Source organism: Acartia tonsa, chromosome 2 (genome assembly GCF_053477335.1).
Source record: "Acartia tonsa isolate MP-2025a chromosome 2, ASM5347733v1, whole genome shotgun sequence".
NCBI lineage: Eukaryota > Metazoa > Arthropoda > Copepoda > Calanoida > Acartiidae > Acartia > Acartia tonsa.
Genome location: NC_137261.1, coordinates 31,480,726 through 31,504,126, shown reverse-complemented (window position 1 = coordinate 31,504,126; position 23,401 = coordinate 31,480,726). Strand labels below are relative to the sequence as shown.

General features: G+C 32.3%; 1 protein-coding gene across 1 annotated transcript; it reads left to right on the top strand.

Annotated features, from left to right (window-relative positions):
- Nucleotides 1–1,884: 1,884 nt before the first annotated feature.
- Nucleotides 1,885–20,740, top strand: LOC145312504 (uncharacterized). Its single transcript, XM_080151761.1, has 17 exons — nucleotides 1,885–2,091; nucleotides 3,761–3,815; nucleotides 4,167–4,269; nucleotides 4,553–4,611; nucleotides 5,300–5,349; nucleotides 5,563–5,623; nucleotides 6,033–6,116; nucleotides 6,584–6,633; nucleotides 11,863–11,984; nucleotides 12,507–12,555; nucleotides 12,913–13,045; nucleotides 13,347–13,421; nucleotides 13,596–13,669; nucleotides 14,040–14,115; nucleotides 19,631–19,685; nucleotides 20,234–20,355; nucleotides 20,645–20,740. Exons 1-17 carry the CDS (start codon nucleotides 2,024–2,026, stop codon nucleotides 20,738–20,740), a joined length of 1,332 nt encoding a protein of 443 aa, XP_080007887.1. The 5' UTR covers nucleotides 1,885–2,023.
- The last annotated feature ends 2,661 nt before the right edge of the window (nucleotides 20,741–23,401 follow it).

Sequence of the window (23,401 nt, the reverse complement as noted above, 5' to 3'; positions counted from 1 at the left end):
AATTAATAGTAGATTGTACACCAAAATATCACATACTAATAGAAAATAAGGTAAAATATAGTGTACAGTTTTCTGGTATAATTATAAAGTCCCTAATCCTCCAGGTCTCTAGGCCATAGACCAACGCCGAAATACCATGTATTAAGAACTTTTCTTTTAAAATTTTTAATTTAAAAATTACCTAAATAAGGAAGCAGAATAAAACTTTGACTGGCTGTAAAAACAGAAAGAAAAAAGAAATCACACAGAATGTTTAAACCTCTTGCTTTAGCAGGAGTAGCACGAGGGTGTCCTAATCTATTAGGACACTTTCCTAAGATCCATTTTAAGGATACTTTTTATTTTGAAATAATAATGCTAAATGTTTTAGACAATGATATTACATGGAGATATTTCGAGTCGAGTTCCTAGGAACCAATACTTCAACTATTACTAAAATTTTAAATATTATAAAAATGTAAACAACCAATGGACATGTCCATTCTTTTAAAAACAAATATGTATATTTATGGTCTGTATTAAAAATATCTTATTCTTAATTTAGGTAATTTAGAATAGTCCAATTGATTTTAAACCTTAAACAGAGATTTGTGTAATTTAAAAGCGTAGTAATTTTATAATTATTACTAGTCCTAACGCACGCTAACATATTTCAGGAAGCAAAAGTTGGCTATCATCTTACAGCGCTGTTACTCTATAATTGTTAATTTTCAAGTGGCTTCTTTGTCGAGCCTCGCTTCTTGTTACAATCCTTGTAACATCTATCTTGAAGTATTGGTTTTAGGGGTAACATAGTACCAGTTTGTAAGCTTATTATAGCTATTCCTTTCCTATTTATGTATGGCAGCAACATCATGTGGACACTTATATCTTTATATAGGTAAGAATTAGAAATTTTGCGTCAGGTAAGATCTCTAAAATAATTGAACCAATTTAATGTTCTTGTTCAGCTTTTAGGCATCTTTAGAGATAGTTGTTTTAGTTTTATTAGTTTACTTTAACCCTTAATAGTCACACCTTTATCGGTCGGAGGGGGGGGGGGGGGGCATTCAACAGTTAAAAAGTGTTGTTTATTTTCTGTATTTGATCATAAACTGTAAAGTTTTAGAACCTAGTTATTTTTTCAAAATAGTACCAAAATAGGGTGGCTGGGTGGGGCATTAGAATAATGTGGCTTATCAGATGGATTACAGTTAAAGATTACTTTTTAGAGTTTAACTAATTAGCGGCATACTGTGCTAGTATTCAACGTCTAAGACAGCCTAAATAATTGATTTAAGGTCCATTGTCCCATCCCTTCATTCCTAATAAACATTCACCTTCCTATTGGGACTATGCCCCTAGAGATTCGGGTTCAACTAAGGAGTTGTACGCTTTTCCTAATTAGTTTCAACTATTTAGAGTTAAAAGGATTTTTTTTCAGGCTGATGTTAGTAATCCGGTCTGTCCGCGGCCAGCCCCCGCCTCAGAAGCGAATCCGTACCTGGTTAACAAGGGATAAATACTTAAAACAGTGAATACCACGACAATATGTCTAATAAGTCTCTTTCGTAACATCGCCTCATAAGGGGCGATTCGTCGTATTTTTAAAATGGCTTTTTATAGGTTATTTTAGGTTAAATTAGGTTATATTGGGTTAGGTGATTGCCCCACAGGGTTAGGTAATTTGCCCCGCAGGGTTAGAGCCCCCCTAGAAATAGGAGAAAAGCTACTGTGAAAATACGAAGAATCGCCCCATAAGGTGCGATGTTACGAAATGGACTATACCCAAAACTGTTTGTGTTTTTAGAAAAAAATAGTTAATTTGTAAAGTAATATTGTTATGCACAAAACGAGAGCTCGTAACGATAATTATGCATGTTTAGAATTGTCCTATCAGTTTCAAACTCGACATACTAATCCCTGTAACAGTTAGTTACATCAATTTATCGGTCTATTTCTTATCCCTTTAGATCCCTCCTAATATCTAAGAATCACTGTTCTACTGATTGACTTTAGGATCCTGCCAGCTCTGGCTGTCTCCATGGCCGCTGGAATATCTACTATAGGTGCTGTGTGGTCAGAACCATTTCTACTCTATCGTATCTGCAGGTAGACATCAACGTTTTACTACCGAAGCTTATATATAATTAACTTTTTTTCTATCCCTCCGTCCGTCAGACCATCGGTAAGTTAGACAGTTAAAGTTTTGTCAAAATGTCCTTCTTTGATATTCAGTTTTTGATTTTTTTATCCTTCGGTCTTCATGAAACAAAGACTAATCTATATTCTATAAAAAAAGTTTATGTGATTTTCTCCCTTCCAAATATTAATTTTTATGACACTTATCATCTTCTCTATATCTGGCTATGTTCGATAGTTTATTATTCATTTTTGGGCTTTTCTACGTATGGATTATTTGATCCTTGTTTACATCTTGTTTAAGTATTATATTTAGGGTTATGAATAAATTTAAAATAAACTGTAAAATAAATTGAGTATAGTTTTATGGTATTGTTGTAAATGAATAAATTTAAAAAGTTTGATTAAAATATATGCCTTAGCCTCATATAAGCCAAAAGCAACAGATCGAACATTTAATTAGTTTAATTAAGTCAACAGCTATCAAATATGATCTCTCAAACGGGAGGACATATCATTATTATTTTTCTAAAAGTATATAAATAAACAAATTAATCTTGAAAGTAATTACAATAATACAAAATAAATATAAGTTATTTATAGATATAAAGTTACTGTATCATATTTTATCCACAATGTGCTTAAACATATCTGATTTGTTTACTCTTTACTTTTCCATATGTTTAGTTTGACAGAAAAACGCCCCTACTAAAAATGCTCAGGTTTTTATAAGAGAAAATGCTCCACCATTCATTGATGTTTTGTAAGTTGGTTAGCACGCAGTAAGTGTTGCAAAATAAGATTTTTAAACATATATTAGCACCTTTTATAGATAAGGTTAAAGATTTTTTTTGGCAACATGACCATTGAAGGGACTTACCTTAGAGTATTTTCGGTACAGTAAATGTAAATATATTGGTTCTTAAATTGAAAAACACATTCTATGAAGAAAAAAATTCTGTTAAATAAAATTTTTTGGTCAACTCAGTGTTAGATGGGTTTTCATATTTATTTATGTGATAATATTGTTTGTAAACCTTTTATACTAATATAATAATATTTGGTATCATGTTAAACAAATTACAAATACATAATACAAATTACAAAACAGTAAAGAGTTTTAATTTTTGTTACTTATAGTACTATACAGGTTCTTGGCTTCTTAAGAATATTATTTTTTTTAAACAAACCAATACATCTTTTATGGATTATTTTGATTACTTTTATTGATTCCCTTTAAAAACTATGATCACCTTATGTCGACAAACATTAACACTAGTAATAAGCAAGAAGATGACACAAAATCGACGTGAATTTTATGTTGAAAAAATGCTTGTTATATACAATTACAAAATGTATATTTATAGCCTCTACGGGAGGCTTTAAGTGAGGCCGAGCAGGTCCATAATCTTTCAGGGTAATGTCCCCACGGGGTTCTTTTAATTCTTGCTTAAAATATATAAGCATTTTTAAATCCTTTTCAATTTTTGAAAGACCGTTTTAGATCCATTTACGATATGAAGAAAACCACCTAATTTCTATAAACATCATATGTGTAATGTTTTCAGTACAGTTCATATCATTTAAGTGAAAATTGAACAGATTTGGAGTCATGATTTAAATTATTTACTTTCTATAGGGGAAGCTGTGATAATTTCAATGAAGAATTAGAATACTTAGCTGTCTATTCTCAGGTAATTATTATTGGTTTTTGACGATTTTTAGAAATTACTAGGTTTCAAATTATTAGTTTGAAAGCTTGGATAATACTAGTTTGGAATACAAGTATAATTTACATTCGAATGTTCTATCCCTCCCTGTCTTCACTATTGTTTTATTGTATCATTATTTAGGTAATACCAGCCCTAGTATTCTATATCCCCGCAGGGGGTAGCTATGCAATAATATTCTGTCTTGTGAACCTAGTAATATATAATATTAATATTTAGGTAATACCAGCCTTAGTATTCTATATCCCCGCAGGGGGTAGCTATGCAATAATATTCTGTCTTGTGAACCTAGTAATATATAATATTAATATTTAGGTAATACCAGCCTTAGTATTCTATATCCCCGCAGGGGGTAGCTATGCAATAATATTCTGTCTTGTGAACCGTGCAAGTAAAAGAACAAAACCTCAAGGTCCAGGTGAATATGTATTTATAAACTTTCCTAATGTACAAGAGAAACAGTGTCTATCTGTCTGTGAGATACTACGAAAAGAACTGCTTGAACAATAAGGGCAAGGTTTTTTTCCTTAATAGTGTTGCTCCCTGTCTCTAAAAAGACAAAGGTAAGACAACTGTTAAAAGTTTCGTGATTTTTATATAAATATATTCTTGATTAATGACCACTGAACATCTGTTCTTTAATCACTGCTCCGTGACTAAAGTCTAAATAGATCCTAAATTAAAATTAATTTAATTTATAGGTCGTTCTGCGGGAATTGGATATCAAACAGATCCAGTTTCAAGATCATTTAATGAACTAGTAAGTATATTATTAATCAAGAATTTAAAAATGTGCCAATAATATTGGTAAATGTAAATTTTTCAAAATAAGAACAATTGTATTAATAAAATCTGTGCAGCAAAAACATTCAATGTTAGTAGGTTAATCAGAAAACCTAATTTCCACCTTATATTAGTATGTGGTCGGTTTGTCATACCCTAGTGTATCTATACTACTAAAAAGAGCATAATGAGCATAATCTAGAGGGAAGGAGCGTTTTAAAAACAATTGGACCCAACCCTCACCTCTGAAAGCAAAGTGCCTTGGTAGGGCATTTAGGACTCCAAAGGGAGGGGGGAGGGAGATCAGAGGAGGCTAGATACCCAAAATGCTCCCTATGTTAATGAGAATGAAATAATAGTTATTTCTCGTATCGTATTATAAAACGGCTTTCCGCGGATATAGAATGTACAATTATAAGATTAAAACTAGTTTTTTTAGCCGGTGCCTTCGGCACCACGGGGCTAAAAAAACTGGTTTTAATCTTATGATTGTACATTTCTATATTCGTAGAAAACTGGATATAATACAATGCTAGACATAGTTTTTTCGTATTCATGAGAACCGGTTCCTATCCACCGGATTCAAATGAATACGAGAAAATGTTTTATTATTGCAGAAGTTTTCAAACACATTTTGAAATACAGAAAATAATTAATGCTTTCAGGATTGGATCCCTGGAACGCCACAATTATCAAGATTCATTAACAAAATTAGGAATTTAAAAGCCTTTTATATTTTCTATTTCATTAATAACATAAAATTCTTATCCTTTTATAACACAAAATGATAAAAGCATAAATCATATATTGCCATACATTAGATGTATGTACTATATGTATACAATATTTAAATTGTAGTTTCAAGTGATTTGATGACATTATCTGCTAAACTAAATTGAAATTTGAGGCTTTAATAAATAACAATTAGAATTAAAGAAACTCCATTAGAAGACACTAGTTTCAATGAAATTCAGGCATTTATCAATTACGTTATGAAAAGACAATTATCTTTGATTTTATACGGCAGAGGCTTTCAGAAGGGAGGTGTATCCACCCCACTAATGAGGGGTGGATACACTCGACAATGTATACCCATTTGATACACCATTCTGAAAGAGACAAGGTTCAGTTTTTGGTTCAATGCGGAGCCAAAAAATGTAAGGGCGATGTAAAATTTTGAGTTGCGATTCGCGGACCCTCTTGTTAAAATCCTGTGCACCTACTGCTATACGCTATTTTTTAGAGGATAACCCTGAAACGATATCCATCGGAAATACAATGGATGCCTTACTAGAATGATTATATATTCTTGAAACTAGTTCTTGAAATGCTCTTTAGTAATTTTGATATATCTATCTATGTATACATACCTAAAATGTTTAATTTATAAATTTGAAGACAACTGTAACCACGAAACCTCCTCTTCTTCATCAGAGATCATTTGACACAGTGAACGATAGAAGAAAATCTTGGCAACAAAAGGTTTGACTTGTTTGGGCAACTTTGAAGGAAGTCCGTAGGAAAACAGCTGCTTGCACAGCTTAGGTTAACACATAAGTAGACCTGGTGCTATCTCGCAAAATGATGAGCACCTAATCCGTTAAGCCAGCTGTTTAACAACCTACAAAGTTTCAGAAGATAAAGGCAAACTATTCATTACTTTTACTTAGACCAATCGCAGTTAACGTAGGTTACAGCGTTTAGTATGTTTGCAATGGCTAGTAGGAAATGTTGGTCGTCGAACTGTCAACCCGCAGCCAAACAGTCTGTGAAGTAAAAGATTAAGCTCGGGTTCTAAAGTTATGAATCAAGTTTGTGAAGGTATCTTTGATTTATTTTGAAGTAGTAAGTCAATAAAGTGACAACAGTTATAGGTCAAGGAAAGATAAAACAAACTTGAGTGAAAAATAAATTTTTATTCCTTCTCATTTTACACTTTCTAATTTTAGGATGGTAAGACTGAGAATTCAAATAACCTTCATGTTCCCAACAATAATAGGTGATAATTATTTTCTCTAGGATATTACTTTTTTGGAAGATTAATACACAACCTAACCCCCCCCCCCCCTCCTCTCATATTGGCAAACGTGAAGCTTTTCTAAAGTTAGACAATTGACGATAAGTTGATGTACAGTAATACCACCCAAATTATCCTATGATGAACAAAATTACCCCTTATAATTCTTAAAATTATTGGGAGAAAAGTTTGTAGAAGATTTGATAAACATCTTCAAAGTTCTTGAGCAACGGATGGTATAACGTGTTTATAAGATTTCAGAGACTTGTTTAAACTGTTTTTAAACTATTTTTAAAAGGTATATTAAAAATATACTTTGACATCTGTAGAATCATACTGCAAAGCCAAAAATGAGAACAATTGCCCACATCAACTTTTATTAGGATTTTAAAGTTTATTTTTTACTATGGATTAAATAATTTTTACTGAATCGTGATGTTTCTTCCCTTTGTAGGTAAAATACTCAGCTTTTAGAGTGTCTTGCTTTGTAAATATTGTATGCTAGTATACAGTAAAGTTAGGTCTTTTGATTTTATCTATCAATACTAATTAAAAATTAATTCTTTACAATATATCAATGAATTAACATAAAAATGTTTCATGTTTATCTATAATACAAAGTAGCTTGATGTCTGTCCGTCTGTCCGTCTGACCGTCTGTCCGTCTGTCTGTCCGTCTGTCTGTCTGTCCCTTAAGATCTCGGTAACCACTGAACCGATCGGATTCTACTCTTCAGGGAATATACCTACTGGTCCTGTGGTGGTTTTAGGCTATTTTTTTGGGGGGTGGGACACCCCCAACCCCCCCAAAAATAAAAAAAATCCAACCCCCCAAATTTTTTTTTTTACATTTTTTGTAAAATCTCAGTAACTGCTGATCAAATTGGGCTCTACCCTTCTGGGAATATACCTACTGGTCCTCTGGTAGTTTTAAGCTATTTTCTTGGGGGGTGGGACACCCCAACCCCCCAAAAATAGAAAAAATCCCCACTTCCAAAATTTTTTTTTTTTAATTTTTTTAAAACAAAAACCAGTAATTGGGGTGGGGGAACCCCACTGCAACATGGGGCGAAGCCCCCATGAATCCCCCCCCCCAAAAAAAAATCAAAATATTTTTTTTAATTTTAATTTTTGTGTATGCGAACACCCTAGGTCTAATTTTTACGAATTGAAATTTTTGTGTATACGGCAAACAACCTGGGTTTAATTTGTACAAATTAAAATTTTTGTGCATAAAGCGCACAACCTGGGTTTAATTTTACCACAAAGTAATTAAACAAAGAATATTTTTTTTTATATTTCTATTAAAGAGGGTTGACTTCCCAAAACTATAAAGGGCGAAGCCCCTAGAGGCTAGGGGCGAAGCCGCTAGTTATACATTAAAACACATAAAAATTGGCTGTAAAGGGTTAAATAAATTAAGATGGATAGCCTGATATCTAGTTGCCGAATGTGTACGCAGTTTCCTGAGTGTTTCCTCATCCTAGCTCAATATTTACTACTAGCTAAAAAAGCTTCAAACTTCAAAAAAAAAAAATCAAAATTTAAAAAATTCAAATTTATAATGTATATTGTATAAATCGTTTACACATTCAAATTTTGATTTTTTTAAGGGAAGTTTGAAGATTTGTAGCTAGTAGTAAATATTGAGCGAGGATGAGGAAACACTCAGGAAACTGCGTACACATTCGGCAACTAGATATCAGGCTATCTTAAGATGACAACAAATGTTTATGCAATACAACAAATTTATTTTTGTCACATATACAAATATGATATAAAATAAGATTATTCAAACATATTTTTAAAAAGTATGTATCTTTTATGAGTAGGGTTTTCATTCTTTTCATTTTTATTAAATAAAATTATTTAATTACGTTTGAAATAAGTCACTTTGTGAAAACACTCTTTCGGAAATTCTAATTTCTAATTGGTTTAAATTCAGCATTATGTTTTTTATTGTATTATGTCAGATTTTTCAATGAAATTGATTGTTTTAGGAAAAAAATTATTTCCATTGCACATTGGGGCAAATCCAAAAACAAGGGGATTTAATTATTTAGAGCCCGAATTTCGTGTTCAAAATGTCATATTAGGGGTTTTTGAGGTCAGGGAATGCATTTCTAAACTTATCAGAGAAATTTGAGAATTTTTCAGTAGCGCAGCTACTCTATAACGTGCTTTTTGGGCCCTTGAAAGTGTATATATGTCAATTGTAGGCCGATTTTAGTGTTCAAAGTGTCAAATTAGGGTTGTTGGGGTCTGGAGGGGAGGGGATGGTGTAAAGGGAGTGGATGGGGAATCCTTATTTTAGCTAGCTACAAGTTTCACTTTAAATAAAAATAAATTCATTTTAAATGTGGGCATGATTGACATCAATTTTTATAACTAATATCTATATTTATATTGATATTAAGATTCTTGTTTACCGTTTTAATGTATATTAGCGGCTTTGCCTCTAGCCTCTAGGGGCTTTGCCCTAAGAGGTATTAAAAAAAATTAAGTATCTCTGGTGTTGCAACCAATACATTAAAAAAAGAATAAGAGGGATTTTTGTTTTTGGGTGGGTTATGGGTGTCCAACCACCCAAGAAAATAGCCTAAAACCACCACAGGACTAGTAGGTATATTCCCTGAAAAGTAGAATCCAATCGGTTTAGTGGTTACCGAGATCTTAAGGGATTGACAGACAGACAGACATTAAGCTACTTTGTATTATAGACTAGCAGCTTCGCCCCTAGCCTCTATGGGCTTTGCCCCAAGAGGTAATTTAAAAAAAAATACCTCTGGTGCTGCAACCATTACATTTTAAATTAACTGCATAAAAAAATTGAGAGGGATTTTTTGTTTTTTTAGAGGGTTGAGGGTGTCCCACGCCCCAAGAAAATAGCTTAAAACCACCACAGGACCAGTAGATATATTCCCTGAAGATTAGAATATAATCGATTCAGTGGTTACTAAGATCGTAAGGGACAGACAGACGAACATACATCAAGCTACTTTGTATTATAGATTAAAACCCAGGAATCTAGGGGACAAAACAATGACTGATTAATGTATGTAAATCCCTAATATTGATGCAGCAAATTGTATTACAAAAAAATTAATTGTCTGTAGATGAAAATTAGTGGTTGAAACGTTTTATCACTCAACTTAATGAACCAACCAATAAAAAATCAAACAAAATTCCTAATGTCGCGTTGTTAAGCCAACCAATATAAAAACGTTATTATAAAACTATGGGGATTAGTGTAATAAATAGCACATGTCCCCTCCCTTTCTAAATAAAACTGCAAACATTAAAAATGAAGACCATGTAACTACATAATATAAAAAAAGCATTACCAATAGACAGACAGATAGGCTAAAATAATTGACGGGGATTTTTTCTTTTTTGGGAGGGTTAAGGATGATATATTCCCTGAAGATTAGAACCCAATCAGTTCAGTGGTTACTTTAATCTTAAGGGACAGACTAGACATAAATCTGCTTTGTATTATAAATAAACACCCAGGGATCTAAGGGACAAAACAATGACTGATTAATGTATGTAAATCTCCAATATTGATACACAAAGTTATATTACAAAATTAATTGTCTGTAGATGACAATTAATGGTTGAAATGTTTTGACACTGAACGTAATGAACCAACCAATAAAAAAAATTCCTTAAGTTGTTAAGCCAACGAATATAAAAATATTATTATAAAACTTTGGGGACTAGTGTAATAAACAGCCCAATGTCCTTCCTAAATAAAACTGCAGACATTAAACATAAAGACCATGTAACTGCATAATTTTAAAACAAAGCATTACCAAATGACAGAGGGATAGGCTACTTGCTAATTCCAATTTCAATTGATTATAAGAACATCACGTTATTTGCATATTGATTTTACCTTTCCGCAGTGAGGGAGGGGACATTAGGCTGTTTATAACACTAGTCCCCAAAGTTTTAAAGTTATGTGTTCAAAGGTTTTAAATACTAATTTTAATCTACACAAGATAATTTTGTGTATTATCATTGGGGATGTACATCAATTTATTGAACTTTGTATTATTCCTTATATTTGTAATAATCTATAGTTACATTAAAACCTCGAACATAAAGAGGTTTAGATTTAGGTTTAGCCCCCCCCCCTCGCCCCCTCATCATTATTGCAATAGAACTTGAAAATATTTATTATTAACTTTAATTCAAAGTCTGAATAGCTATTTCCCAATATACCTATGTTTTTGTGTCTTTATTTAATTGAATTATATCTTAAGTTTTGACTTTAAAAGCGCATTTAAACGCTTTTTCTTACAAACTTTTCGTGCACCCACCCTCAGAAAACGCGCTAAAAACCCCTACGGGGGCGCGGGGGGGTAAATGAAACCAGTACAGGCGATTAAAATATGTCTTTGGGCAATCAAATATCGTATTTTTAGCCGGTGGCAACCTGTGAAAACATGTTTCCTCTAACTGTCTACTTAAATGTTGATTATAAAACAAACAAAAAAAACTAAAATCTTAACTTCAACTAGAATTATTTAGGACTTATTTCTTTAAATTGTGCTTTTTTCTTTTATATTGTCAAAATACATGTAGTTCATGACTCACCTGAAGTTATTTTGTCTAATTACGTTAATTCTAAGAGATTTTATAATACTTTTAAAATTGTTGGTGAAATACAAAAAATATACCTTTTTCTGTAAGAAAATTTTTGCATTTCTTGACTATCAGGCATTAGAAAGCTTACTTAAAAAGCGTATTTTTACGATTCCTTTGAAACCTGATGTACATTGGGTATGATAATACTCATAGAATGATTAAAACTTGATTTGGGGGTGGTGAATTGAATCCCCTTGTTGCCCCTATGTGCATTGAACAGAGTAATGTTTTTTTTATTGTATCAGTATAAAGTGAATTATATAAAATTGTTCACTAAGTTACAATATTACACGAAGTAAAAAAAGACCCTTTGATCTGGTAAAAATGACCAGAGCAACAGTAAAAATTAATTTTTAAATCCCCCAAAAAAAGTTTATTGGGGACTTAATTCAAATTTGGGCTCTGCAGTCTGATTCTATAGGTGTCCTAGTATATTTTTGACCCCCCATTCAAAAATAGTTTAAAAACAGTTTAATGCATAGTCTAATCCCTTTCCTTCTTATTTTCAAAATGTTTTTATAATTATCTTTTTTTAGTTTTAAAGTATTTTTTATTTCAGTAAGTCATTGGATTATCAAATGAGAAGAGCAGAGAAAAGAGCTTCATTATCTATACCAAAATCTCCAAAGCCAGGAATCTTTTTGAAATATTTTTCTTTCTACAGAATAATAATAATAAAAAGTAAAAATTATGTTTCATTTTGTTTCTTTTCTTGTAGAATACTTTATTATCAACCAGCGGCTACGCCCCCTAGAGACCTCTAGGGGCACTTAGAATTAAGGGGGTTGGGCAGTGGACCTTTCCTTCACTAGACCTTTAAGTAGCTTCAATGTAAAGGAGAAACGTATCTGTTCAGCAGTTAGTGAGATCCTTCGATACAGACAAAGAATCTTATTACTTTATATAATAGAATATACATTTCCCTCCAATAATTTCTTATGTAAGTAGCACAGCGACCCAGCTCATACCAATAACGAAATTAATTCGGAAGAAAATCACGAAACCTATACGTGTTTTTCAGCTGTCGTTGGGGGGCAACACATCGTAAAATTGACGACCTCTCCATTTGCCCCCCAAATATTTTTTTAGATTTATTTTGCTTGTTGGTTATACCTTATTCCTGACAGCGACCGACATAAAGAATTTAAGAATAACTACGATACTACAAATGAATAGAGAAATGTTCAAATGATAAATGATCAGGATTGTTATGTAGCAAAAGTCCGTTTAATAGAAGACATGAAATTATCAGGTAAAAGTCTAGCACTCAGATTGCATAGCCATAAAAAAAGGGTTAGAAAGCAAAAGATTGAAACAATATTTCAAAGAATAAGGCTATATTCATATTACCTCAACCCTGGGATCTTTAGGGATAAGACAATATTTATATACATTACCTTAACCCAGAATCTTAAGGGAGTAGATAATGGTCGAAGGATTTATGTACACCCCTAAATATGATGAACAAAATTAAACATTTACTAGGATTTGTTAAAAGTTCCAACATTTTTAAGCCACGGAATGAGAGAACATGTTTATAAATCTTTGGGAACCAGTTTATTTTACAGTCAAATGTCCACTCCCTCCCTTAATTTACTTTTGTTTTCAGGGACCAAGAATCTGATTCTCTGAACACCAACTCAAATGATGATAGTGGGAACAGTTGTTCTGTTAATTTAAATAACTACACCAAAAGAAATTTTCTTAGCCCCCAGGACTCAGTAGATATTGCACTCTCACAGGTATAACAAGTTTTGGAGTAGCTTTTGTAGCTGTTTTATTAAAATTAAATACATACAAAGATTTCCAGATTATTTGTAGGCCTTCGAATATGATATATGCGTTCAGCCATTTGGCTGCAAGCAGCCTTCGTTGTTCATTCATTAATGGAGATAATCGATCTCAGTAACATTTTACTGTGAACTGAACCTAATATAAAAATTTTAAATATATCATAAATACTGAACCATTTGAAGTTGTTTATCTGTCTTATTAGAGACATAATTCAATATAATACCAAGTCAATGGTTTGTAATATTTTAGAATGGTCGGCAGTCACGAAGATTGATAAGGCAACAACGGGTTATTGGACTTCATCCATTTGATCAACAAACAAAGGTACAAGAAGGGCTCGGCAGTTGTATCCGTGATTTCCGATCAGCCACGAACTTTTTATCAGGTGTTCAAACGTTCAAACCAGACATATTTATATTTGATTAATACAATAAATTCTTTTTTGTAGATTATAAAATTTTTCTGTGTGATTGAATAGAATTGTTTTGTTTTTTTCAGGTAAATGAGCCAGATGTTTCGTCTGACATATCAACCACCCCTCCTCAAACTCCAAAGATAAGAAGATTTCTTAGGAATTTTTTTTTATAATTTTAGTTGACTTTTTATTAGCAAAGCTTCTGTATAAATTGGGTTAGAATTAATAGAAATCATTTTGTATACTTACACACAGAGCAAATAACACAATCAAGAATTCTGAAGGAGTCTACAAAGAATTTATTCTTGTAGAAATATATTATCTTTTATGTTAAAAATTAATTTGTTAAATTATTCGAAAGCCCTTTATATTAATTTTGCCATCGGCTCCACACTAGTCTCTAGTTTTAAAATGTTGAAAGAATAGCCTAAAACCTTCCCCAATATTGGGACTTTAATGTCTTCAAAGACAGAAAAAAAAATTTATTAAGAGATTAAAAGATATGTCATTATTAAAAAAATACTAAGTGTGTACAGTGATAGTAATGATATACCATCAGAACCTCCTCCTAAACTAAGAACAAGAATCAACTCAATTTTTCAGGTAATAAATGTATTTACATTTCCTAATGTAAAAAGTAGTAAGTTATTTCATATGTACGTTAATAGTTCCTTTACACAAGTTCTGGGGTAGTTTTAGGCTATTTTTTTCAAATTTGAAATCTTAAGGTTTAATTATTTATTGGGTTTTTTAATTTTTATGTGTACAGAAAGTATAAAGTTTAACAATATTTCCAAGAATGACATATTAACAATAGAACAACAATGGTAAAATTGGAATAGCTTCACCTGAAAAATAAAGAGAACATACAAATAATCCAATGACAGCAATATTCACAAAAATATCATATAAAACAATACATGGATAATCAATTAGAAAAGTAGTTAAGAGACACGAGAAATGGGGGTGGGGAAGGAGAAGCCAGAAATATTAAAGTTGCTTTATTAAAAATGATTAAATAGTGCAAAAAAGAATATATAAAAAAAGGGGAAGGGAAGGAGGTGGCTTGGGAGAAGACTTACATAAGCATTTTTAGGTAGGAAAAGTATATGAAAGGTAAAATATGAGTTAGAAGATTGAAGAACAAAATTATAAGAAGGTAGGGTGAAAAAGTCTGAGTTAAATAAAGTTGAAAGCAGTTGATCAGTGAGAGTAGAATGTTTCCATGGGGTGTAGAACCAGCCCAAGAGGATTGCTGGAAGAGAGACAGCTGCCAGGATGGCAATATGCGGGATCAGTTAGAACCAAGATATAGACATAGACACCTAGATTAAACAATTAGTACCCTTATACAAGGGCATTACATTCATAAATAAGACGCAACTGTGTAGCACGTAATAATAAAGTGTTAGAAAGAGCGGCGACGTAAAGGTTAAAAAAGCCGTATTAACAGCGAATCCAGACAGGGTATGGAATAACAATATATTGTAATGATTTGTTGAGAAATACAGATTAAGATAACTTGCGAGGCTAGCAATACTTATAATTAAATGAGAATAACAATATTAACATAAGGAAGTGGGGGGGGGGGGGGGGGATGGGAAATAGGCCTGGATTAAAATAAGTTGAAAGCTGGTGACCCGTGAACAGAATGTTACCATGGGGTGTAGAACCAGCCCTGAAAGATTGATGAAAGAGAGGTAGCCGCCAGGTTGGCAATATGCGGGATCAGATTTACGAAAAAAAACACCTAGATTAAACAATTAGTACCCTTATGGGAGGGCATGGCATACATAAATAAGACGCTACTATGAAGCACGAAGTACTAGTGCGTTAGAAAAGGCGGCGCCGCATAAGTTAATTAAAAAAAACCCATAATAACAGAAAAAACCAGACAGGTTTTGAGATAATAATTATTGTAATGATTTGTAGGGAAATACAGACTAAGGTAACTTGTGAGGCTAGCAATACTTATATATAAAAAAGACTAACATGGAGTAAAAAAATAACAAAATATTTATTCATTGATAAGCAACAATTTGCATGAAATAATCAGTATATCTTAAATCAATGAAACATTCAGTGAACAAGGAATAAATAATATATAAAACAGTGGTTAACACTAATAATTATTGTCAAAGTTCAACGCCCTCAAGCTAAATTAAATTAAATTGACAACCCTGAGGTATTACTTTCCAGTGTATATAATATTTTTTTTTTTTTTTGGGGGGGGGGAACTCCCAGGCAGGAAACCAAGGACATCCATTTGACTTTACTGTGACCCTCATCAATATTATAATTAACAGTAATAAAAATGAAATGTAAGGTATTAACTCACAAGTAATCAGAGAGTTTAATTGAGGATAAAAGATAACAAAAATAGCATGAACAGTGTAATCAATTTAATTTGATTCTATTACCATAACCTATTACTTAAGTTAGGCAGATGAAATTTAAATTCATGGTGGATAGTAATACAGTATAAAAACAACAAAGAAAGTATAAATATAGAAGTGTAGACAAAGGAGTGACACAGGTAATCCTGGTTGATACACAAACTTAGACAACTTTTTAGGCCCATAATATTCACAAAGACAAATAGATAACTATAGACTTAAGAACTTAATTTTGTTGTAATTCAATATTTATATGATGTACAATCCTTTTAATTAGCAAAGTTCCAATTTTAAGACATTATGAAGGAGATTAACTTCTTAGGCAACATGTTAAGGCCATGATAGGAACATGTAAAAAAAACAAGTAAAAACAACAGAATAACAAAAGGTAATCCTTATTTCACCTTGCTAGTTTTAGTTTTTAGCACCCTGGTCTAATTCAGCTATAAAGTTGTTCACCTCGACCTCCCAATCTGAAAGACTGCCGGAATCGGACGAGCCAGAAGTGGATTCATTGTCATGGATATGGACGGTGTTATCTGAATCATCCATCTTTGTAGCATTAGCTAAATCCGAAAAATTAGAGGCCATAGGGTAGCCATACTCTCGCATATCATAGAATCTTCTTGGAGTTGTAGCTGCTGTATCCTTTGTTTGATTGAAGAAGAGTGTGTTGGTGGCCCAGCCGTCAGGGTTGACACCGTTTGTTAAGCAAATTGACCTGTAAATGGACAGCCCAGATTTAAAGATCATCATGTCTGCCAAGTGCATAGTGTTCAGGAACCAATCTGGGCTGTCAATGTCATTATAGTGTACTCTCCATTCACGCTTGCAGTGAAATCCAGCAGCAATGAAGTGAGCATTATCACCAAAATCAGAAAGAAGGTCACCATAAGGAACATCAGCTCTTACAGTTTTAATACCCCTCATGTGTAGTCCGACAAGGCGAGGATTCTGACTGTTATGGCTACCATAGAAAGGATCTTGACAGTTTAAATCTTGAAATTTTGAGTTCAGCTGCACAATCATCTTTGTCTTGTTCATGATGTTATTTCTGGCCATACGGTTTCCATAATCATCTTGTCCCAGACACGATAGCCGAGGAGGCATCGGACAGGTTATAAACCTCACAATGTGATCCGGGTTGAGAGCCTTGACAACAGAAACTAACTTGTCTACATCATCAAAAATGGGATTCATATCGAGGTCAGTGCTGGAGTCGATGTCGTTGAGGCCACACACAACATAGATTGTGAATGGAGTTTGAAAGCCTTGTAGTTCAACCATGAGGGCATGGCAAATGTGACGGATTCTCGCCCCCGGAATTTGTATATTCCAGGTATGTAGGTCGTCACCTTTCCACTGTTTGTCTGGGGAAAATCTGCGCCAGTTTTGAAATTTGAAATCTTTGTATGGTTTCTAATATTTTACAGCATCCCCTCCCCATGCTAGTGGAGTGTATCTACCCACTCATGCACGTCTCTAAATTTACCAGTCATGGAATATTTTTATACAAATTTACATTATTAATAGTTATTTCTCGCATATTATTATAAACAGCTTTCTGCGGATATAAAATGTACAATTATAAGATTAAACCAGTTTTTTTTAACCCCGAAGGCACGGGCTAAAACTAGTTTTAATCTTATGATTGTACATTTTCATATTCGTAGAAAACTGGATATAATACGATGCTAGACATAGTTTTTTAGTGTAGATGAGAACCGGTTCTAATCCACCGGATATGAATCGGTTTCGAATGAATAAGAGAAATGAAATTACTCCTACTTAAAGGGACTGTGAATGTAAATTTTTCTCATCTTAATATCAAATCTTAACATTATCTCATTCATAATATCTCACAAATAGAGCAATACGCGCTTTTGTTTGCTTAAAAAATGGCTTTTTCCGACGATTTTTATAAGGTACGGGGAAAGGAAGAAATTTTCCGTATTATATAAAATGTGCATTAAATTGCTTTTTTCTCCCATTATAGCTAAAATTAAACTTTTTCACATAGTTCTAGATTTTTCCTAACAGTTAGGCTGACTTTTAACATAATCCTTGCTTTAATCCAATGTATAGTTACTTAGAAATTGATAAAATAAGCAACATTTTTTTATTGAAAACCAAATACAATAACAAAGCCAGAAACAGGTTTTTTATTAGTATCCAATTAACTTTAAATGGCCCATCTCTCGCCCACCTTTAATTACAAATTTGTAAATAATAAAGACGCAATATTTCTTTATAAACAGTGTGATAAAAGTGTAAACTAATTCTCCAAAGTGGGTTATTTATTGTTTAACACAATAAAAAAGGATATTATTATTTTATATAACCTGATAGCCTGATATCTAGTTGCCGAATGTGTACGCAGTTTCCTGGGTGTTTCCTCATCCTAGCTCAATATTTACGACTAGCTACAAATCTTCAAACTTCCCTTAAAAAAAATCAAAATTTGAATGTATAAACGATTTATACATTATAAATTTGAATTTTTTAAATTTTGATTTTTTTTTGAAGTTTGAAGCTTTTTTACCTAGTAGTAAATATTGAGCTAGGATGAGGAAACACTCAGGAAACTGCGTACACTTTCGGCAACTAGATATCAGGCTATCTATAACCTATGAGATTCAACCCTTTGTAGACAGTGAGGTATTTTTTTTGTCAATAATACGAATTTAAAATATGTCTTTATTACCTAATTACTACGTTATAAAAAAACGAATTGGCAATTTTATAGCATAAAATAAATCCTTAACAGTAAGTAAATTGTTTCAACTATATATGACAAGTTAAATATCCCTACAAACATTATAAGAAACAAAAACGTTCAGATTTTCCCTGTTTTTTCCATTTTCCCTCTCAAAATACCATAAAATCAAGGCATTATTTCTGGATATTTTTGTGAATAGGACATTTTTGGTTGATCAGTGTAGTGAAATGTGCTTAGTAAATGTTAAGATTTGATAATCAGATGAGAAATTTTTACACTCCCTTTAACGTACTTAATATCACAATTTTGAAATAAAAAGATTAAGCATAACTATTAGGGAAAGTATGCATAATTAATATATATTACCGCATGATCACAGTGTTATTGTTTAATAATCCACTTTATACTAAAAAATTTACACATTGTGTTTTGCGTTAGGTCCTGCCACTAGGCAACATATTTGATATTTCTTGTGTATTAAAATAAATAAAATAAAACTATATAAACAATATACCTATGTAAATATTCGTATCATATAATTGTGTTTTAATATGTTGACTGAAATAAATATTTTGATTAATTAACATTTTAAAAGAAAACAGAAGCAGAGAGTGTTCCCTGATGTTATATATATATAACTAACGGCTTCGCTCCTAGCCTCTAGGGGCTTTGCCCCAAGAGGTGATGAAAAAAATGGGCGAAATACGTAAAAGGACCAAGGAAATTCCCTACAAAAAAAAATGAGGGGGGGATTTTTTTGTTTTTTGGGGGGATTGGGGGTGTCCCACCCCCCAAGAAAATAGCCTAAAACCACCACAGGACCAGTAGGTATATTCCCTGAAGAGTAGAATCCGATCGGTTCAGTGGTTACCGAGATCTTAAGGGACGGACGGACAGACAGACGGACGGACATCGTTCTACTTTGTATTATAGATAATATCTGTTCTTATCGACAAGCAAATCCCACTACATTAGGATCATAATTATACCTGTTTTAATTTAGCCTAGAATGAGTACTGTGAGCGCTCTCAGCTGTGAAGGAATCAGTAACATGTTAGGTAATTCAATCAGTAATTTCTTTTAATCACTCCTGTATTTAATACTAGGGGCTCCGGCTATGAAACCCAGGGGAACTTAAGTGATACAAGTGGAGGAAATAGACCCTTCACTATTTGCTGTTTATACAAAAAAAATTGTGGGGGTATTTTTGTATGGACAATTTCTGTTCTATTTCTCCTAAAATAATTTAAAACCTTCTTAAGTCCTACAAGAAGCTTTTCTGTGAAGGAAAACAATATCCTTTTAGCTGATAGTTAGACCCTTCGTGACAGACACAAAACAGACATTACTTTTATATAAGGGTTAAAAAGTTGACCTAAGGATTTTTTTTCAATTTTGTGAAATCATGTAATATAGCTAAGATCAAGCAATGTACATAGGACGCCTGGCTAAAGAAAACATGCGCGTAATAAGTAGTTTTCGCGCATGTGAGTTTACCTGTTTTGCAGCTAGCAGCCATAAAAAGTTCTTAGTTTTTTTTGAAGTTATCGAATACAGTAACATTGTACCGTGGACTTTATGAAATCAACATTGTTTTATATTTCAGCTATTCGAAGACGACAAAACAGAAACATAATTTCAGCCAAGCTTTCTTTCCTCTTTCTTATTCTCATGTTCTTGTGTGGAATGATTTTAAATATTACTTACAATCAATTCTCTAAACTAGAGGTAAATACATTTTTTTTTAAAATTTCTCTTCAAGTTAATTTTGGATGTTTGTTTGCAAAATTGTTGTTAAAATAAATTTCACATACATAATATTTTCTGAACTAAAAGTAAGTAAGGTTTGAGGTCTAGAATAATTTTATTTTAACTGGATCTTGAAAATGAACCATAAATTCTCTAAAAGTATTTACACAAATTATTCCTGATAAAGCTTTAGTAATGCGCTGTTCTAGTATACATATATGCCAATTTGTAGTATATCAATCAATTATCTTATATTTACGTCCTCTAGGGTGTATCCTTAGAAGCTAGAGCTCTAATCAACTGTGCCTGCTTTGATTTTGTTCAAGGAAACATTCATACATTTTTTGTTGAAAAGTTGATCTAAAATCGCCAAAAACATACCGAAGTAATAATCTGTCAATACAAAAGATAATGGCATAACCTATGTAAGTTATGATCAATTATTTATATTTGAAACCAAACACGAGAACTAAGACTCAAGAGAACTTGGGGGAGGGAAGGGGGGGGGCGGTTGTTTGTAAAAAATGTAAACATGGTTTTTGTAGGAGGGACATTCTTTTCTAAATGCGTTTTATATTAGGAGCGTAGGTGGAATCTTCCTTATATTAATTATATACCTTACCTGGAACAATGTTAACTGTAAAGTAGAACCATATCGGTTCAGCGGTTAGCGAGATCCTTCGCTGCACGCAAACAGATTGATACAAAAAAAACTTTATATAAGGCTAATCGAGATAAAACATATCATTGCTTTCTTTAAACCGTGCTCATGTTATTTGCTTTGTTTCTCTCTCACTTGATCGTCCTTGTTTATTAAAAAATGTATAATGTGGCCAGTGATTCTGTCTCCACTCATGTTGTTATACTCCTCCCTAGAGCTCAGGAAAACTGTTCTTTTAATGTTAACAAAATTAGCTGAGACACATTTAGGCAAAGATATAGGGATATATCCGAGACATACGTCAAACAAGAGTGATAACATCCAAATAAGATATTCCTTATTGGTCTAAATATCACCAATTTAAATTTATTGTCAAAATACTTTCAAAAGTCCTAGCTTTTTATTAGGGGTAAATTGAGGGGTTTCAAAAGTTTGAGGGGGGGTTTCTAATGTAATTTAAAATATTTATAGGGATAAAATGAGGGGATTTAAATTTTGAGAGATTAAGAGGGTAATTACCTGTTTACCCTTTCTATCAACCCGTTGACGTCTATGCAACAATTTATCCCTATATCCCTGCAAACCTAGGAGGTATAAAATGTTACTCCCTGACCGAGGATTGAAAAGGTAAAAGAAGTTTTTGTCCCAGAAAAAGCATCCAAAAAATACTCACAGAACCAAAATGTGGACAAGATTATTATTGAAATAAATATTTGATGTAATGATTAATTTTTTATGTTTTTTAATTAAGTTTTAAATAAAAAAGTGGTTTAGTTTTTGTTATTTGATACACTTATTTTTCAGAAAACTTATTTCGAATCCTAGTATGCAATAACGGGTAGTAGGGGGGGGGGGGGTATCAACACCACCACTCCCCTCCACCTACAATTAACACCATTTCCCTTTTGTCACCCTCTTTAGTATCCACATCCCCCCTAATAAATCACTGTGCACGCCACTACTTGAATACGATTAGAGTCTATCTCATTGACCCGTTATTTCTCAGCCATTTTCAATTTTTTCTTTCATTTGCAATCTCATCTTTAAAAGCTAATTCTGAACCAAAATACGTGTAAAGGAGTGTATTTATAATAATAATGTGCATAAATGCCAGCCAAGTAAAAGTACAAAAATGTTAAACACATGATTTGACATCCGCATCTTTTGTCTGCCGTCAATTGTTAAATTCAGAAAGGGCCATAAGAACTTTACAGTAATTTTAAATACTTCAAACATAGCCGCCATTTCGTGATTATTAGCCGTCTTAACTTAAAAATCACAGCCGCCAACTGAATGTTATAACAACAGCAATTTTTGTTGTCAACCAGGTCAGCTGCCATATTTTTTTTGCTGCAGCATTGTTTTCAAAAATACAAAATAAGCAGCCAGTCTTTAGTCACCCATCTGCAGCATATGACCTGATCATATAAATGTGCAGCTACCGATCCATGTGTAAAAGGATTGGTTGTAAAAATGCTAATATTGTATTCGTTAAATTGTCAAGTACTCAGACGTAATTTATTTTTAAAAGCTTTAGATTTTTAAAAAGATATTATCTTTAAATTGTTTTGTAAAGTATAAAATCATTCATGTAATTTAATTATTTTATTTTATATACTAATATGTTTAGTTTCAAAATCAAATTATAAGAAAGGAAAATAAATAATTAGAAAAATTTTATTTAGAAGGTTTATAGATGTAATAATCAATCCAGACTTACAAGTGCAAAAAGTCAAATGAAACAACAGTTTATTTAAGAAAATATAATTTAAAAGCCATACAAATATAAAAAGTAGTAGAACCAAGGCTATAAGTATACACCTTTGCCTGTTTAAAAGCATGTAAAGTAAGTACAATGTACTTGTATTACCGAACTATTTAACAGTAACACTTAATAATATCAAAACACACATTAGAATAGAAGCGGAAAAAAACATTCTAAATAATTTTATCTCTTTGGTTAAATACAACCCCCCCCCCAAAAAAAAAATAATAAAAAAAAAAAAATTTCGGCGCACTTCACTCACATTTTTACTCCCTCCCCCCCCCCCAAAAAAAAAAAAAAAAAAAAATTTAAAGACTTGGATGTTCTTGATTAAATACTATATAGTTCTACCAGATCAAAACAGTTCTGAACCTTGATAAAAAATACATGTTATAGTTTGTAATGGCTTTGAAAGTAAACAATGCACTGCGTGTGTCTAAACAATGTATATTCAAAGAAGTAAAATTTTCCAAATTATACCCAAAGAAAAATTTTTTTAAATCAAAATTAATTTTGTTGCTTCCATAAAATAGATAAACGTAAGGAAACATTTCAGTAAATATAAAAAAAAATTCTTGGGGCAAATTCATGTTAGCACG